Below are 18,422 nucleotides of genomic sequence, written 5' to 3' on the forward strand. Positions count from 1 at the left end.
CTCTAAGCAAAGTGCTCTGGTGGCATCAGCCCTGCGCACACTCACTTAGCTGGACAAAGAGACACTCATCTGGCTGGACAGATGGACACCCACTAATTGTGTCTGGGGGTTTCAGCAGTCTCTCCTGGTGGCCCTGCGCTGCCAAACTAAGATGGCTTCCATGTACCTGTGTCTGTGGATGCACTCGGTATTTAGCTGTACTAAAATTGCTCTTGCTGGCTGTGCTGCAGAAGCAGGCGAGAACAACCCTGCCAGGAGGCCCCACGTGAGCGGAGGGCCCCCAGAATCCCTGCAGGGCTGTGCAGCTCTGCATGGCTCACCAGGAGTGCCGGTGTTGCTATGGTTTTCTCTTTTGTTAAATTCCCTTACATGTCAGCACAGGCCCTTCCGTGGAGTATAGCTGACTTCATACACCCTCCTCAATGCCATCTGCAAAGCAGCAAGTTACAGGTCAAGGGCCTGATCCTTGCATGCAGGAAGTGTTCTCCTACACCAGTGCAGAGATTGTCACAGCCTGCAAGAATCAGACCCTGGGAATGTAACACTTCAAGGGTGCAAAATGTTCACAGCAGCAGAGAAGTTACCAGAAAAACCTGCCCAAAGGCATCCCTAGGGCTGAGCTGTGAGATGTGTGTTTTCTATGACATGTGGAGGGAGTAGAGTTGCCTGGACTGTGTTTCCCTCTGCAAGACTGTGTGAGTGCCAGCACGAGGGTACCCGGCATCTGCCCACGCAGCAGGGACACTTCCCAGGGCCTGACAACTCTTTGGCAGAGCCACAACTCTGAAAAGCGGAGTGTCTTTCCCTACTGCACTAAGATCCCTCTCTGACAAGGGCTGCAGCCCTGCTGCAGGGGCCGCTGGCTGGCGTGGGCTCCTCGAGAAATGAAGGCTGTGGACAGATGCAACTGGAGCCTAATGCTCTGCCCACTGTTTACACCAGCATGATAGAGAGGGGCACTCCCCAGGTTTTCCTATGAGGCATCTCCTACTCGCATGAGGCCCTGGAAAACACCACCGAGCAGCCATCTGTGCGCTCTCAGCTGCATAGCGTGTCCCCCACAAGGGCTCAGAGAGGAAGAACAGCCACTTCACCTGCCACACGCTCTGAGTGTGAGATACCATGATGCTTCAATTCCAGGGATAAACCAGGTCTCCTTCCCAGCAACCTACCCCCAAAAGTGCTTTGTGTGAAATTCTCCTGAATCAACGCAGGGCAGTCCTTGGCTATAGGAAATCCACTTTTCCCACAGAAAGTGAAAGGCTCATTTCTGGGCTCTTCCCTCTGCAACCAGCACCAGCTCTGGGGCAACAGATGGTGAGGAATTTCCACTGACTGAGGGCCAACGTAACATACTGCCATATGCCCTACTCTGTGTCCCCCTGCTCCCTCTCACCCCGGTGCTGAGGACTAAAGCACCCAGTGAGGAAGCTGAGGGAGCGGTTTGGGGCTGGCAGGAGCCAGCAAGTGTGCTGGAGTCCAAACAAATGATGCAGGCAGTGGGAAAGTGTGAGGCAGTAGATATCACATGAGGAGACAGTTGTACCTGCTAGGGCTGTAGCGGGAGTAACTGGGGCTCCGACGAGACCTTGAACTCCTGCTCCCAGGACTTTTTTTGCAGGATTTGGAGGAATAGCTGGGGGAGCGTGAAGATGACCTGAGGATAGGCAAGAACCATAAAAGAGTTAAAGACACTGGAAGGTGAGGCTGTACCAAATTCCTCCGAATCTGGGCTCATGGGGAGAGCCCATAGAGAGATGCCCCATACTTCAGGGTCTTGGCTCAGCTCTGTGTGGCCAGTTCACCCCAAGCCATGTGGATCCCTAGGCACCCCTCAAACTCTTACACCTCCCCCTGCAAGGAGCCTGCCAGCCTGCAAGAATTAGACATTGTCCAGGGTCACAGAGACAGCCGTTTTAGCTGGCCTTACCTCTTTCCTGAAGAGCAGGACTTGCTTCGGGAGTACCTGGGAGAGGCCTTGTGGTGTGAGGAGCTGGAGCGGCTGGAGCTGGGGGAGGATCTGCCTGTGCTGGTGTACGACTCACTGCGGGAGCACGGCCTCAGCGGGGAGCTGTGGGTTGGGGACGGGAGGAAGTTTCGCTTCTTCTCCTCCGAACAGGTGAGACACAAGGACAGGCACCCTCTGTGAATATATATTTGGACAGTCATTGAAGCTGTGGCTGAACTGGGACTGGTCCCTGGCTGAGGGGAGCACCACGCTCCAGCCAACAAGTACTCCCATCCTCCCATTCCCCAGCTGGGGATAAAAAAAGACCTCCCGGCTCCCCAGGCTGCTGTTGCAGGAGGCCCCGTGTGTGTGGGTCAGAGCCCAAAAGCTCACCCTCCAGGCTGTGCCAGAGAAGGGCTGTGGAAGAGGTCTCAGGTGGTGTGAGGGGCAGCTCTTCTGCCCTGTGCCCAGCACACCAAAGGTGTCTGGTTGGCAGAGCCTGGGTCAGGCCAGTGAGCGGTGCAGGTCCTGGGGAGGGAGCGAGGTGAGAAATGCTGGAGCAAGGGAAAGCCAGAGCATGGCAGGGCAAGGGCCTGTGCTCCAGCCTGGCTGTGGAGCAGCATGAGCGGGCACATCCTGCTGCCTTTGGACAGCGCTGCGTGAATTCCTCCGCTTCCAGAAGTGCCCTGGGTATGAACTGGGGTTAGAGCCCAGCAGCGAAGCAGCCTCCCAACAGCCAGGGCCAGCTGCAATCCCAGCTCCACCCATGTGAAGGCACAGTTATCCCACTGGAGTCACAATGTGAAAAATACAAACAGCCCTAAAATTTTACCCTCTGACTGAAAAATAGAGGGTTTGTTCTTCCTAACACCAATTCTCCTGGCTCCCTCTCATCTCTCATTCAGTGCTCCCACCCCCAGACCACATCCTGGCTCTAACTTTCAGCCTTTAAGACCCAAGGGCCTGAGCTGGAAGAGCTCCCTAACACCACTGCCTGAGCATAGCCTTGGGTACCAGCCACCGCGCTTCAGTGCCTTCATCCCCAACAACACCTGGCAAACCCCCAGGAACGGGAGGTGGTGATGGAGGCTGGCATCTCCTCCCCTCTCCTGATGATGGCCTGCGGCACTGGATGGTGGTTTGACTCCTGCCCCCTGCTCTGATGCCCCGTGGCCCCAGTGCACAGAGCTGCTGCTGTTATCCTGCAGCCAGTGACGTACTTGGCCCTCCCTGTGCTCCCCATCTGTAGAAGAGGCTATCTTGTCACCCAGGACCAGTCCTGAATGAGCTGGGAAGGGGAGGCTGGATTTGACTCATTGGACAGGTGAAAGAACAGCCCGTAATGGTTTTAGTGAAAATGAACCCTGCTTCCCTTCCCCGCAGTAATCAGAGGGGGAGAATTAGCACAGCAACCCCAATGCACCTTTCAGATTTAGCCTAGAAAGGCCAGTGACTGTCTTTGTCACGTCCAACTGAGCAGGGATGTGTTCAGGACACAGCTCGACCCAGGGCCAAACCCTGCATTAGCCACATTAATGCCAGAAGAGCAGGCACAGGCAATGCCTGGGGGCGTGATGGCTGGGTTTTCATCTTCCTCCTCAGGCTACAGTATTGGTCATTGCTGGGTTCTGGACTCCAGACTGGCAAGACCGTGGGTCTGATTTATATCTAACTGCCTTCAGACCACAAAAACCTCCCTGCCAGCTCACCACTGCAACTGGCGAGCAGGCAGGAGATACAGAGCAACAACGTACCAGGTATTTGGCTGCCAGCAGCAGCTACTGGTAATCACTGACCTTCGGTCTTGTCCCTGGGCATCTGGAGACAGATTTTCCAAAGCTGTTCCCTTGGTCTGGGAAAAGCAACTGGTGAAGGAATTTCCTGAATCAGAGCTGTTATCGCTGTTGGCCAGTTTGGGCTTCCCGGACGAGAAGGCATGGCCAAAGCCATCATGGACTAGACTTCTTTTCTCCTGGCTGTCCTTTGACCTGGATGAGCTCGTTTGAGTGGAGGGAGGGGAGGAAGTATCGTTTCCTGAGTCATATTCATGATACTCTCCATTCTGGCTGGCTAGGTTACCAGGCGGGCTGTCTGTTTTGGTAAAGAGGTCAGCAGAAGACCCTGACTGAGAGATCTGAAAGCAAAAAAGCCATTTGGCATTGTTTGAATGGTTTTTGGGGGGTTGTTTTTGGTTTTACTTTGTTGTTTTTTTTTTCTTAAATAAACCCAGAAATTTTACCATCATGATGCACTGAAACAAAAGGAAAGAAACAAAGTAAGAAAGAAAAAGAAGAAAGAGGAGAAGAAAACAAAAGCACATATCCCTGAAAGAAATCCACAGTAAGAAGAAACTTCTTTTCCCCCTGCTATGATAATGGGAAGATTTAGAGATCATGCAAAGAGTATCAGCATGCGATTCATGTTAAACAAAAGAGTTCAACAAAGTAAACGGGCAACCAAAGAATCAAAATAACTAAATAAAAAAAGGTGTAACAGAGGACAAAGCCCTTATTTAACCTTAAAGAGGGGGAGAAAAAAAAAATTAAAAGAAATGGGTATATACATATAAAAAACCCTACATAGTCTTTGGAAAGAAAACAAAAATTAAACAAAATCTTAAATGAGTGAATTTTTTAAGCTTCCTTAATAAAGAGGCTGAATGAATGTCACTAAAATAAGCAAAGAAAAAATCAAGTCAAATCAAATTAAGGGCTTCCGTACAAAGTAAAAACTGGCAAATAAACAAGCTTACCACTTTGAAACTAAAAAAAAAAAGGAAAAAAGAAAAAAGGAAGAGGGAGGGGAAAAAAGAAAAATCCCTCTGGAAATAAAAGGTATACAGATACTTCTTTGTGTGCTTTTTTTCCCCCTGAAGAAGATATAGCTAATGCGCTCGAGTGACCTCTAATAAATTCCCTGGTGTCTTGCGGATAGCATCCACTTACCCATCAAGAACTCCTCCTTTAGTAGGTAAGGTGTAAGAAAAAAGGAAGAGCGGGCAACATAAGTCCATCATTAGAGTCTCAAATTACATGAAAAAAACATAAACCCTCTCTTCAATCCACACTGCCAACTGTTCGCTGGCCTCCTCTATGCAAATGTCATGACTGCTTTTTGTCGGCTTGCTTGTCTCACTTATTATTCATTTTTGTTTCCTTCTGCTTTAAATGAGGCCATCCAGCCCGTTCCTGGAAGCCAATCGCTTGTGCTGAAAAGTTGCAGCTTGCACTAAATCCCCTTGGGTTTCATGGAAGTGACAAAGGGAACACAAGTGAGGTAAGAAGTAAAAAAAAAAAAATGTAGAAGAGGAAAAATATCCCCCCCTGTGCTGCACTGGAGACCTATGGGGAAGGGGACGACAGCCCTGCTTCTGCCAGCCTCTGCATGGGGGTTCCACCATACCCCGGCTGGGTTTTGGTGGGTTGCTGAACCCAACGGGGTCAGCAAGGACCCCAAACCCACATAGACTGCCCTGGGCAGGGCTGTTGTCTGGGACCCTGAGCACCACCAAGGGGATTTACATCATTTGCGTATTTTATAGTTCAGTTTTAACTCCACTGGCATTTGCCTGAGCAAGTGCAGAAATGTACCAGCACTGGGAGCAAGGCTATGTTAGTGCTACCGTCTAGGCCTTGCAACAGGGTGAAAATTAGGGCCAAACGTGGACACAGCACGTCTGCACTCTTGTGTGGCCTCCTCCTCTTTCACTCAGATGCTCTGCTCTTCTCTTCTCGTTCCCACCCATAAGGTTTGGTTCACGGTCCCCCCAGCTCAGGATAGTCCTCCAACATGTTCCCAGCAAGCCATGCTCTCTCAAACACCTGCACATGTCTTTACGCCATGCTCTGGGGCACACAATGCCCTCCCTCTGTGCCACACTCTCCACACTGGGGACCTGGGCCATGCCCTCACAAATCTGGGGTATTCTGAGCACAGAAAACCACACTGCAATGTTGGCAATATCTCAGGGAGCAGAGGAGACCTGGATCAGTTGTCACACAGCAGGGACAGGGCCAGTCCCTTCAGAGAGCTTAGCCCTGGACCGGCCGGCATGGGGACAGGGCTCTTTCTCATCCACAGAGGGGCTACAGACCCAGCCTGTGTCACTGTTTACATGGAGCTCCTTCATCCCATCAGATGGTGTCTTCACATCCACCCCCCTGCTGGTGGCATCTGATCTGTGTCCCTGGGGGGGGGTGGGTGGGTGTTGCTCTTGACCTAGTTCAAGAGGTGCTAACTGGGACAGGGGCAGCTCACTCAGATACACGTGCTGAACCAGCAGCGACTGAAACCAGAGTGGAGCTGCCAACACACAGAGCGGCTCTCAGCGGAGAGCACACAGTCCACAGAATGACTGCCCACAACATCCTCACCCTCTGAAAACACCTGGAGTTGGAGGATCTCCAAGTGCTTCCTGTGTTGCCAGAGAGAGGCGTTACTGTTTCTGGGATAAGGGACAGAGGGACAGGAATGAGTTCATTCCAGCAAATCCATACTGGAGTTTGGGACTCCCCCATGCCCACCCCATACTAACTTCTAAGCCATGCTCAGTCCTAACTCGGAGGCATGGGGAGCCCCAGCAGCAGACGTGGGAAATGAAGTGATCCTTCTTCACTAGCCAGCTTGCACCTTCAACACAGAAGCCCTGGACAGAGCAGAAATGCTTCCCAAATGTTCCCAACTAGGAATGAGTGGCAACACACATTGCAATTCCTTATTTCAGCATCTGGTACTGGTCCTTGCTACTTCACTAGGGAAGTGATCGTGCCCCTGTACTTGGCACTGGTGAGGCCGCACCTCGAATACTGTGTTCAGTTTTGGGCCCCTCACTACAAGAAGGATGTTGAGGTGCTGGAGCGTGTCCAGAGAAGGGCAACGAGGCTGGTGAGGGGCCTGGAGAACAAGTCTGATGAGGAGCAGCTGAGGGAACTGGGGTTGTTTAGCCTGGAGAAAAGGAGGCTGAGGGGAGACCTCATCGCTCTCTGCAACTCCCTGAAAGGAGGTTGTAGCGAGGTGGGGGTCGGTCTCTTCTCCCAAGTAACAAGCGATAGAACGAGAGGAAACGGCCTCAAGTTGTGCCAGGGGAGGTTTAGATTGGACGTGAGGAAAAATGTCTTTACTGAAAGAGTGGTTAAACATTGGAACAGGCTGCCCAGGGAAGTGGTTGAGTCACCATCCCTGGAGGTATTTAAAAGACGAGTAGATGAGGCGCTTAGGGACATGGTTTAGTGGGTGGTGGTGTTGGGTCAACGGTTGGACTCAATTATCTTAGAGGTCTTTTCCAACCTCAATGATTCTATGATTCTATGATTCTCAGCTCTAGCACTTCTCTACCAGTCCTTGTTTACTCCACTAGAAATTGGAATGTCAAAGCAGCATAAGAGTGACAGGTATCCAGCTCTGTTTTTCACTAATTCTTTCTGAAAACCTGATGCCACATCCAGAGCCCCGAGAGAACTGGCCTCCTTGCTATTGTGCTCTCCCCAGCCACATCCCAGAAGATACAGGATTGCACTTTCAAATACGGCACCAGATTTTTTTTTTTTTAAAAGATGGGTTATGGTTTGCATTCGATCTGAACCCTTACCAAGAGACAACCAGCTTTTGACCACCTTTCATTTACAGGCATAAAACCACCACGTGAAGTACTCCCTGGCTATGGAGGTAGGAAAGGCCTGGAGCGGGCACGGGGCTGCTCCGAGGGACACTGACCCCAGCATCGCACGCCCAAACACCTTGCTTCTGTTCCCTCCCAGTCTAAACCAAAAGGCCTTTATTTCTGCCAAGAAATACAGCAGTTTCTTGGCATTTCTAAACCAGCTTTTAAGACTGCCTCTGGGACCTAGGATGCATGCTTTTGCTTTGCCTTCGCTGAAGTCTTACCTTCAAAGTAGCAACTGTTGTCAGCACATCACAAAATCTATCAAATGACTGGGGATCAACAAGCTCCTCTGTAGCTCAACATCTATGGTAGTAGCACTCTGGGAAGAGGCAACATGTGGATATCAGTGAAATATGGACCCCACAGTCCTTGTGAGGGTTGGAGGGTCTGGCTGAGGCAAGGCAGGTGCCAGTGGGGACACAGCAGCTTTCCAGCCCCACCATCTTGGGGCACCAGGCTGTAGCCAGTAGCTTCCTGCAGGCTCCGGGGGAGATTTCTGTCCCGCAGCAGGAGCCAGGACAAGTCTCAAGGTGCTCGACTTGCCTGTCTGCTTGAGCAAATTCCCTATCATCTGATGACCTTGGCTTTGCTTCAGGTCCCATTTTACTGCTTCTGGAAGGCATGCCAGCCACACAAGATGGAAACCGAGCGCCACATCTGAAAACACTGTGCGGAGCTCAATTGAATTCTAATGGCTTTTTATTTTTCTAGGGTGTCTTAAAAGAGTCTGCTCTTTCACAAATCTAATTTTCTCTATGCGAACATTTGGATTTTTTTCCCCCTCTCTAATAAGTAATTAAATAATCTCAGTGAACTTTGCTTCCTCCAGCTTTCAGCAGGGGACCTACTGCTGCCCTCAAGGGAACCCAAGATATATATTTATTGGATTTTTTGTTTCAAGTCATTATTTAATCAAGATGAAGGGGGAGTAGAAATGAGGCCCTCACCCATACTCCAGACTATAATTTTGAGTGCAATCCTAGACCAAGAGGCAGTGCAGTCTAATAGGTTACAAAAATACAATCACTACCCGTCTTCCAATTAAACTGAACAAGTCCATTTACTGTGCTGCAAACAGCCCTGAGGCAAGAGATGACTATACATTTTCTCAGCCATAAGGGGACTGAGACCCATCAACGAGCAGCATGGCACAGCCTCACTTACAGTTGGAGGATTTCTTTCTTGGGTCTTTTTCCTCTTGTTTTGCAACTCACTTCAAAGTGGAGTTAATTTCTTTTTCAGAGGTGCATAATGTCTCCCTTTCTCTCTTTTTCTATGCATTGTAATAATGAAAGGAGTAAAAAAAAAAACTTGCGTCAATGACCCTGGCAAGCCTTGCTCTCGGCAAGGGCCCGGCAGACATCTGCTGAGGAGCCGCCAGCATGGGGAACAGCACCTGCCGAGAGCGGCTGCTCAGGGGAACAAGGCTGTGTGCCTGGCCTGGGGTACATCCATCTTCCAGAGCAGGGGGTTGGGGGGAGGCCTTTGCCTGCAGAAATGGGCTCACCTCTGCTGACGATTTACCCCAGCTGAAAAGCCAACCTCTTATTAAGGGAGTACAAAAAACAGCAGTGCTGTAGGAGTACGATATAACCCCTTTTTGCACCATTATGAATCCCTGACTCAAGGAATATTAAGTGGAAAACATCCTTTTTTTGCTAGATGGAGAGTTCGGGGTGAGGTGCTCTCTACCACAAGGGCTAAGCTAAGTCCAGGAGCATGGAGGCAATGACACAACCGTCCCTGCAAGGTCAGAGCTTGGGTTATTTGGGGCTGGATGGCAACACTGCTGAGCAGCCTGTCTCACAGATCCATTGCTAGGGTAAATTCCTGAGAATGCCAGGGAAAGGTTTGTTCCTTTGCAAAGATCTTTTCAGCCTGCTGGGGTGCAGCCAGTGTCACGTGACACAGGCCAGGCTGTCCCCGGCTTGGCTCAGGCCAGGCTGGCACTGCTTTGGAGCAATGGTTTGCCTTCCACCGCCTCCTTTGGTACCCGGTCTACAGCACGGCCCTCCCATGGCTGCAGGCATCTCTCCTTCACCCCGGGCTACTGGTCTTCCTGTGGTCCCAGCGCTGAGCTGCAAATTTGTTAGACAGTAACCAGGGGTAACCTCAGTCCCCTGGCTGGGAGGGGAGAAAAGGAAAAGGAAAAAGAGAGCAACTTCCATATTTATGGAAGGCTTTGCCTTTCTGCTCTTCAAGGGCCCTGTTTGTTGTCAGAAACATGCTGCCTAACAGTTAAAAGAATAGCTTTTCCTATGTAAATCAAAACCCAGGCTAGAAAACAGAGAGCAACAGCAAGCCAATACACAGATCTGCTACAAGGTTCCCCCCTGCACATGCTGTCCCAGCCCCCGCACAGCACCTCCTCACTTCTACCTTTCTGCAGACGCATGAGCACAAAGACAAACAGCGCCATTAGGAACAACCGTACCCCACTGAGCCTCACGGAAAATCTGGCTCAAGCCTATGCTAATTTGTGACATCGTAAACGAGTTTCAGTGGAAGTAAAGGAGCTGGCAAGGAAAGTGTATGCAGCATGCAGTTATCTTCATCAGGTACAACAAAGGCAATTAGATTCATACCCTGCAGGTATTTATATTGCACCGCTCAACTGAAAGCGCAGTGGCATGTAATACATCTGTATCAGTGTGGAATAAAGCGTCTGCAGCAGGTTAGGGGTATTCTGTTCAAAAACGGATGCTGCATATTACCCACAGTTTCTCTGCATGCTGAGGTGCAGACCCACAATCCTATTCTCAATAGGTGGCTATTGCAGCTGCAAGGGATTAAAGGGAGAATGAGAGGGAGAAGCTTGGAAATTCACTGCCAAAAAGAAAAAAGTAGCAAGGAACTTTGGGGTGTTTCTGCATGCGTGTGCATGTGTGCGTGCATCAACTTATGCATAAAGACGAGGGAAAGAAGCAGCAAGGTAGATGCATGGGCAGAGCATTATTTTGTATGCTTTATCCCTCAAATTAGAGGTAGACCTAGTTAGAAATTGTGGTTGTTCCAGTAGAAAGGAAGGAAAACAAAGCCAGGGGGAGGGGAATGGCAGAATTTACCACAAAATGCTTCAAATTTTCAGAAGAAAAAGAATATAGAATAAAAATTGGCTTAAAAAGCAAAATCTTTGATTTGGAAGTGCTATAGCATTACCTCATGGGAGTTTGTGTATTGTCTCTCTGTGTCTCTTCTGCATGTTGGGATCCTCCCTGGACAATCCCTTTCCTTTGGAGATATGACAATGCATCTCCCCAGGTAAGGATGGTTTGGCTTGGAAGCCCAGGCCAGAGGGAAGGGAGTGTCACACACCAACCCCCATAGAGGACTGAAACATGGCATTTTTTAATCCCAGTTCTGGAATTTTCCACAAAATCTTTTCTTTTCCAGTAATTTACTTTTGATATGCGATCAACATTTTCCTCAAGAGCACGTTTTCATTTCATAACGCATCCAGGCTGCTCTCAAAGCAGATTCTGACAGAACTAAGCTTATTTATAGAGCAACCTTTTAACTCACAAAAAGGAAAGGCATCAGAGTTGTGTATAGTCATTAATAAATGAGACTAAAAGTTCCCATTCCATTTTTCCTTTGCCAGTTTTGAGTACATGATATTTAATGACCTTATTCAGAAAAATTTCAGGGGCAGCACTTAACCGGGGGCTTCAATTTAAACAAGTGCTTAAATGTACTCTTGAATGATGTCCCAAGAGAGCGTACTTCTTTTTAGGAACAAAAGGGCACTAGTGGGTTGCATAGTAAAGGTACTGATGCCTTTTAGTCATTGAAATATTTGCCTGTGTTGTTAACCCTTACTAGAAAGGATACAGCAGGGGCCTGATGACTTTTACTTTGCATCTATCACTATAAAGCTCTGATTTTCCCTGCCCTGCAGCTTGTGTGCTCATTTACCCCGAGTGAAGCAAGTGGAAAGGGGAGTGCAGCATGCTTGAGTTTAGCTCATTTTAAAGCTTTTACAATTTTAAATTAGAGTTTACTCTTGCTCAGGGAACAGAACAGCTGGCAGTCGGCCTCACAGGACTCAGGGAGCCTGGCTTCAGAGAGAGGAAACCTAGTACCAATTAAAAACCAGGCTTAGACTTGAAAACATTTATGTAAAATATGCAGCTCGAACAACAGAAAAAAAAGCCCTGGTGACACGATGCAGTCTTTGGCCGGTTGATTTTTGGGAGGAGCTCTTAACTCATTCCTACCTTCCTAAGTTGACAGAGGGCAACACCCCAGGCTCACGGCAATAAAAGCTTCATAGCTTGCATGTGCACACACACGCCTCTAAGCGTGGTGTGCAGGTTCTGCTATTCACACTCTACCTTATATGGTTTTATAAGCAATGACTCACATGTGCACTACACACTCAGGAGATGTATATGACGACAGCAAATATGCATATCTATAATTCTGAGAGACAGCTTGTGCCTGTCTGTGCCCACATATAATCTCTGTGTATTTTGATCGGAACAGTGTCTGTGCGGGTGAGCGGATAAAGTCTCTCCTCTTGCTGGCACTCTCTCTCTCATATCTGATGTAGCTACTGCGTATGGCTGAGCTATTTCCAGTTGATGACTGGGCCTAACGGAGAAAATCAGTTCCCCATTGTATACCATTTTGGGGCTTGGAAGACTCTGTACTCAAGACACCTCTAACATTACACATCCACACACACAAGTACCAGGTAGATTCTGCACTACCTTGAGTCCTATGTAGCAATTTATCTCTCCAGAATGCCTATCAGATACTAACACCGTGATCACACCTCTGCTTTGCAGCTACTGGGAACAAAGGGGAATCGTGCCATGGGAAAAGGAAGACTTCATATCAATCAGTATCTAATATTTCTCTCTATCTCTTGCTCCCTCAATTCTAAAGCATGTATTATATCATCTCTTTCCATGTATATGGAAAAAACATCCCAAGGCACTGAGCCTGATTTTACCCTCGGCTGCACATGCAGTTCCCATTAGCATCAACGAGAGCTGCTCATCAGTTCCAAATTTGGCCCCTGGGCTTGTCAGTCCAGAGCAACAGTGATCCTAGAAGGATCCTGATAGTCAGAAACATCCCCTGCCAATAATCACCAACTCATTAAATGTAAATATTTCTTTTATATATGTTTGATTCCCTTTCTTCCCCTGAAGGACTAAACTTTTGGACATGAAGACCGGTGAATTAAGTTCACATCCAGCTGAGCAAAGACTGCATAACAAACACTTCCCTGTAAAATATCATTGCTGGAGGCCACTTTTTTTTGTTAAATGTCCTCAATTCAGTATTCATAGGCTAGAGCCTTTGCAAATTTTTCCCCTCTCCAGCCCCACCCTTGGTGTGAAAGTGCTGAAGGAAGGAATGACTTTAAATACATTGGAGAACAGCACCATTAATAAATAATACAGTTTTAACCAACTTTGTCTAACATCGCTATAATTGAGTTATAAAAATTTCATGTCAGATTTCTTGCCCAGATTCCTGTGGCTAGTTCAAGCAAAGAAGCACAGTGTGTAATACTTACTACTTCCTTAGGAGACAGGAAGCTGTACAGTGGGAGGATTTGGCTGGCTTTTTGGCTGGCCTGAACCTCTGCAGAGGAGCTTCGCTTTGCCATGACCTTTGAGCGATACCGGGAGTGTCTTCGCCGTGTTTTACGCCCTTCCTCCCGAGACCTGGCTCTGTGCCTCCAGAAGACATGAACAGCCAAACCGTTATTCCTCGGTATTGCAGAAGTGCCCATTACCAGGTCCATACAAACCCTTGGCAGCTCTGTGCTAGGCCATTGCGTGCGGGAGAAGGTCTTCCACATGACTGCTCTGTGAAGTCATGATGGAGAGAAAAGGGGTGTTTTGCTTTTCTATTTTTTTTTTTTTTAAATATTTTGCATCCAGGCTTTGGACCTTAACCTCGAATTTCAGCTCCAATTCATGATTTTATGTGTGAAAGCATGGCTTGCCTTGAGCCACCAGCCTTGAATATCCCTATGGTAATACACCTCCAAGAAGACATGCTCTGCTCTTGCATGAGCACCCCTCCAATTACCGATTGCTTTCCTCCCCCCACTGATCATCAGCTTTTCATAAGAAAATTCCCAATAGTTAGGAGAAGTGAAGTGGGAGAGTGGGGGTGGTTTGTTCATAAAGTCAAGTGCTTTCAGAAAATATGAAACATAAACTCATGATGTGTATAAAATATGTGACTTGCTATTGCAGTGATGCCGGGTATAGCACCAGCATCCACTTGGCTGGCCTCAGGATGCATCTGTCATCCACAGGACTGAGATTTTAATCAGGTCAAAGACAGTGGCTACAGAATGCCATGGGCAAATATATTTCCATTGCTAAGACCAAGTTTAAGTGTTTCCTGGGACATCAGCAGTACAGAGCCCTGGGGCTGGGGAAGGGAGACTAGGCTGGAATCAGCTGTCATGGGCTGATCATCAGCCATGGGGATTAGAAGTGACTGCTGGACTGAAAAGCTGCAGCCACTGCTCCGAGCTACAACCCTTCTATGGCCAGATCACAAGAAGCTCAACCCCCAGTATGTGACATAGCTGCTACCAGAATGGGACGTGGCTCTGCAGAGTTTGTGGGTCACACAGGCTATTGCAATCACGTCCTTGAGCCCACCGGGAAGCATCACAGGACACCCAGCTCAGGGAGCGGTGACGTTACCTGCTTCGGCAGCTGGGGGAGTGGGAGTCGGAGCTCTCTGCGCGAGAGTGGCGGTGGCGATGGTGATGAGATTTCCGGGTGCGCCCACGAGAGCTTTAAGAAGCAGAGAGGAAAACCACTGTTAGGCTAGCAGACTGGGGGGATGCAAGGGCCAGCAGCTGGAAACTGAAGTCAATAACATTCAAATCAGAAAGGAGATCTGCGTTTTAAACCAGAGAGATTGGTGTGTGAAACGTGCAGGACACCAAGGCATGAGAAATTCTCCATCCCTTCATAGCTACACTGACGTTAAGGCAAGCCATCTTACCGAGATCTATGCTAGCATTTTAACTACAAGCTATTAGGTTGGCTCTGTAGCCTGCTGGAGGAAGATCTATGGACTAGCATACAGGAGTGCAGCAGGCAGCACCAATCTTTTCTGCTTTCAAGACCTTAAAGAACTATGTGCTCGCCCGCTCATCTGCTTGCCCTTCATCCTGCAGCCTACCCTAAGACAACCAGGGAACAGCCTGGGACCTTCCCATTGCTGACCCTCGGGGGAACACTGTCCCTCCAGGCAACCCATCGCAAAGCTGCAACCCTCCCATTTCTTGCTCTAACCCTCTCTGTAGTGCAGGCTCCTTGTTAAAGAACAGATGCAGAAGGACAGGCTCCAAATACAGTACTCCGTAACAGCCAGCCTTCCCCACACTCTCTAGGGGGGAGAGTCTAGCCAGTCCTATGGGCAGCTCTTGTGGTTGCTATATGAAGTACAGCTTCCCTAACTGCAGCCTGCGCTATGCACAGCTCCTGCTTGAGGGGCAGGACCATTTTACCTGGCCTCTTTAGGTGTCCAGTCACTGCTGCTCCTTTTTCTGACAGGGCCACAGGACAGTTACCAGCAAACCACGCACAGGGACCCAGGTTCCATGCCCCGCTGCGCTTCCCTTTGCTCTGTTCAGGCTATTACTGATGGATTGCCTGGCCCTATTACTGAAGGGCTGTTGTTGCCCACACCAACAGCTGAAGTCCTGCACGCAGACAGCAGGGTGATGTGGGTGGCAGGCTACCTGTCACCTTCTGTGCCCATTCCCGCTCATCGTGGCCCGCCACAGCAGTTATTTTAGATCTGGTAGGGTAGCCATCTGCTCAGGCTGGCATCGCTGTGCCGGCAGGTAAAACTAATGATGGGTTAGCTGGTGGGAACAGTCTGGTTTCATGGCCACACTATGCCAGTCACTGACAGCACTAATACAACCTGCCTGGACAGCATTTAGCAGTTTGCTGCTATAAAAACTCAGCAAATCAATTGCTTGAGAACAGCATCTCCTTTAAGACAAAAGGGCAACCTCCAGGGCAATTGCTTGAACTCTGCTGGGCTGTTTTCTCTGATGCTTTTCACATTAAAAATGTCACTTTCTGGGATCCTCCTTCCTTATTTTCATACAGCTGAAATCAGCAACACTGAACATCTCTCCCTCACATGGTGGATTTGTGTGAAAATCCCCGTGTTTGCTCTTCACCCTCTGCATCAGTCCTTCCAGTTTAAGAGTTTTCCCTTTCTGCAGGAGGAAAAGCTGGTCCTGTGTGATTTAGATAACCAGTTTCTCGACACAAAGACAAGCCAAAGCAGTGAGATTTTACAAAAATCCTGATCTGAGTTGGCTCATGGGATCTATCTGATCCACGCCGAGGAGCAATAAGAAGGTTTGCAGAAACCAGGAGTGGCTCAGCTCTGTTTTGTGAGCTGAAAGATGAAGGCTAAAACACCCTGGCTGGTTTATCCCCAAAGAGCAATTCTAGCAGCTCGTTTCCCTGGGTCAGTACACTCCAGCAAGGCATCTGATCTTTGTTTTAACCACACTGTTAGGCTACCACGTACTGGCCAGTGCTACATTGGGTTTGGGAGATGCCTGCTTTTACTGATAACCTAGGAAGCCTCAGTTTTACCATTGAGATTTCTGGGTGCATAGCAGCTCAGTTTGTGGAAAAAAAAAAAAGAGGTGGTTGTGCTACTGAACATGCAGAAATCATAGAGAAAAGGAGATGGGCTTTTTGCTTGCAATAGAGATGGCCTGTGCAGGCAGCACAACATGCTCTGCACCTCATGGATTCCCAATCTCTTCAGTCCCAATGGGTACTGGGGTGACACTGGTGGTGTCAGGGGTTGTCATCCCTCTGTCACCTTTCTGCCTAAGAGCTAAAAGTTGTGTTGGGAAGAATTAAAGAGCAGGTCCTACTAATACCAAAAAACCCAGCAAATTTCTGTCTGCTAGCTCAGTTTCTGTCTCTAGCAGGGTATCCCAAGTCCAAGCAGAGCCAACCAGGGGTTTGGTGCCCAAGGTTCAGCCCCAGAACTGTTTCCTTGCTCTGAAAGCAGGTGAGAAGCCACAAGTTGCAATTCCCAGGAGAAGACAGAGAAGGAAGTGAAAAACAGAGAAGCCTTATAGGCCTTCCTTCCAGCCCTGAGGAACCACGTTTTATACCATACCCCTTGGATTGTCTGCCCCATAGGACAAGGATTGTTCTCTGCTAACACTCCAGGGCAGATGGGAACCTCAACCCCAGATTTTTGCAACCTCCATCACCTCCAGACAATACCTTCTCTTCCCTAATCCCCATTGCCTTCTGCTCGCATTCAGGTATTTGGTTGTATTGTCTATCTTGAGTAGCCCCTACTCCTGTAACCTCCAAGAGCAGCAAACAAGGAGGAGCTAAAGCCCTTCTCAGTAAGAGTGTGCCAGCCTGCCATTTGGGCAGTGGAGGCTGTGGAGCACTGCGCTCCACAGATTTGAGTTCATCTTCTCATGCTGCCCTCATCAGAAAAGCTGGAGTCTCTGCTCAGGACTGGATGAACAAGACACTGTACATCCTTGTGAGATACAAAGAAAGTACTGAATGAGGTGGCACAAAAGAGAGGGAGAGGAAAGATCTCCAGCCTCTACAAACCCTTTTCCATTCCAGCAAAACCAGAATTGCTCGTTTTAGCTGCGAAATAATCCTGAGAATCGCTTAGGGCTGTGCAGCCGGTGTTAGCTCCAGGGGACCCACCACATCAAGCACTTCCTAGCCCCACAGCTCTGCACAGGCAGGGCAGGGAACACCATGAATCACTACTTACTGTTTTTTGTGTTTTCTTTCTTCCTTTCTCTTACTTTTAGGGCTTGAAGAACTAAATAAGAAATGGCTAATTAATTCGGAGATTTCTGTTCTGATAAAAAGCTGAACAATCACATGCCAATGTTACAGCTAGATTGCCCAAGAGCGTGCAATAAAAATGAAAGGGATTAATGATTCTGCTGCAGCACAGCGGGTCTGAGTGCCTGCTGACAAATCTGGGTTGTGGGCTTGGCCAAAAAGGATCCTCAAAGGGATCAGCCATCCTGGTGGCTTTGCATTTTCCCATAGAAAAAATGAATATTTCTTGATACTGTAACACACATGTACTGGAATCAGGAGAGTTCTTCCAGTACACACCTGGAAAGCCACTGACTCTGAATGTTTCAAAGATGGGCACTGCTGGGGGATGCCATACTGTTTGCAAATAAAACAGTAAGAGAAATGAAGACTCAAGATGCAGGATGGATGCAACATGGATGAGGTTGCCAGGGGCTAGGTTATACCAAGAGGTCTTTTCCAGTTATGTGCTTGATTGCACAGGCTGGGCTGGAGACCCGATTCCTGTGGGGTTTGAGGAACGCATAAGGCTGAATAGGAAGAGGGTAGCTCCACACTCACAGGGAATGGGGGGAGCCAAGAAGATTCCACAAGGAGACACAGAAGAAAAATGTCTTCTGCCCCCACCCAGTGAACATCAACCTTGTGAGATCTTGAAGAGACCATTAAACTCATATTTCTAAGGGACCACCCACACTTGTTCAACTCTTACCTGTGTCTTCTCTTCTTTGAAGATAACCTGCAAGACACAAATATGTACATTGAATACAGGGTCTCACAAAATTGGAAATTTGAATCAGAGACAATATGTTTAGGCCCAGCATTAGACTGAGCACTGTGAGAAGACCTCATGTACCAGCTGGGCAGAATGGCCTTGGCTCTCCTTTAGCCAGCTGGCAAGGGGGTAGCTGAGAAATGCTGGTGTGGTGGAAGTGACTATCACAGTCTGCAAATAATTGAGAATATGATCCTC

General features: G+C 48.6%; 1 protein-coding gene across 3 annotated transcripts in view; it reads right to left on the reverse strand.

The window, feature by feature from the left end:
- SRRM4 (serine/arginine repetitive matrix 4) overlaps positions 1-18,422 on the reverse strand; it is a 52,050-nt gene that overhangs the window by 7,068 nt on the left and 26,560 nt on the right. Inside the window, exons 5-11 of one of the 3 annotated variants that reach the window (XM_076353378.1) lie at positions 18,162-18,188; positions 17,394-17,444; positions 14,294-14,386; positions 13,141-13,297; positions 3,745-4,082; positions 1,931-2,143; positions 1,547-1,657 (exon numbers count right to left, since the gene is read on the reverse strand). In XM_076353378.1, the coding sequence (XP_076209493.1) occupies positions 1,547-1,657; positions 1,931-2,143; positions 3,745-4,082; positions 13,141-13,297; positions 14,294-14,386; positions 17,394-17,444; positions 18,162-18,188 (990 nt within the window). Of the gene's footprint in view, positions 1-1,546; positions 1,658-1,930; positions 2,144-3,744; positions 4,083-13,140; positions 13,304-14,293; positions 14,387-17,393; positions 17,445-18,161; positions 18,189-18,422 lie in introns of all 3 variants that reach the window. The other 2 variants (XM_076353377.1, XM_076353379.1) reach the window with 2 other exon arrangements.

The sequence above is a fragment of the Aptenodytes patagonicus genome, chromosome 15 (genome assembly GCF_965638725.1).
Source record: "Aptenodytes patagonicus chromosome 15, bAptPat1.pri.cur, whole genome shotgun sequence".
NCBI classification, from domain to species: Eukaryota; Metazoa; Chordata; class Aves; order Sphenisciformes; family Spheniscidae; genus Aptenodytes; species Aptenodytes patagonicus.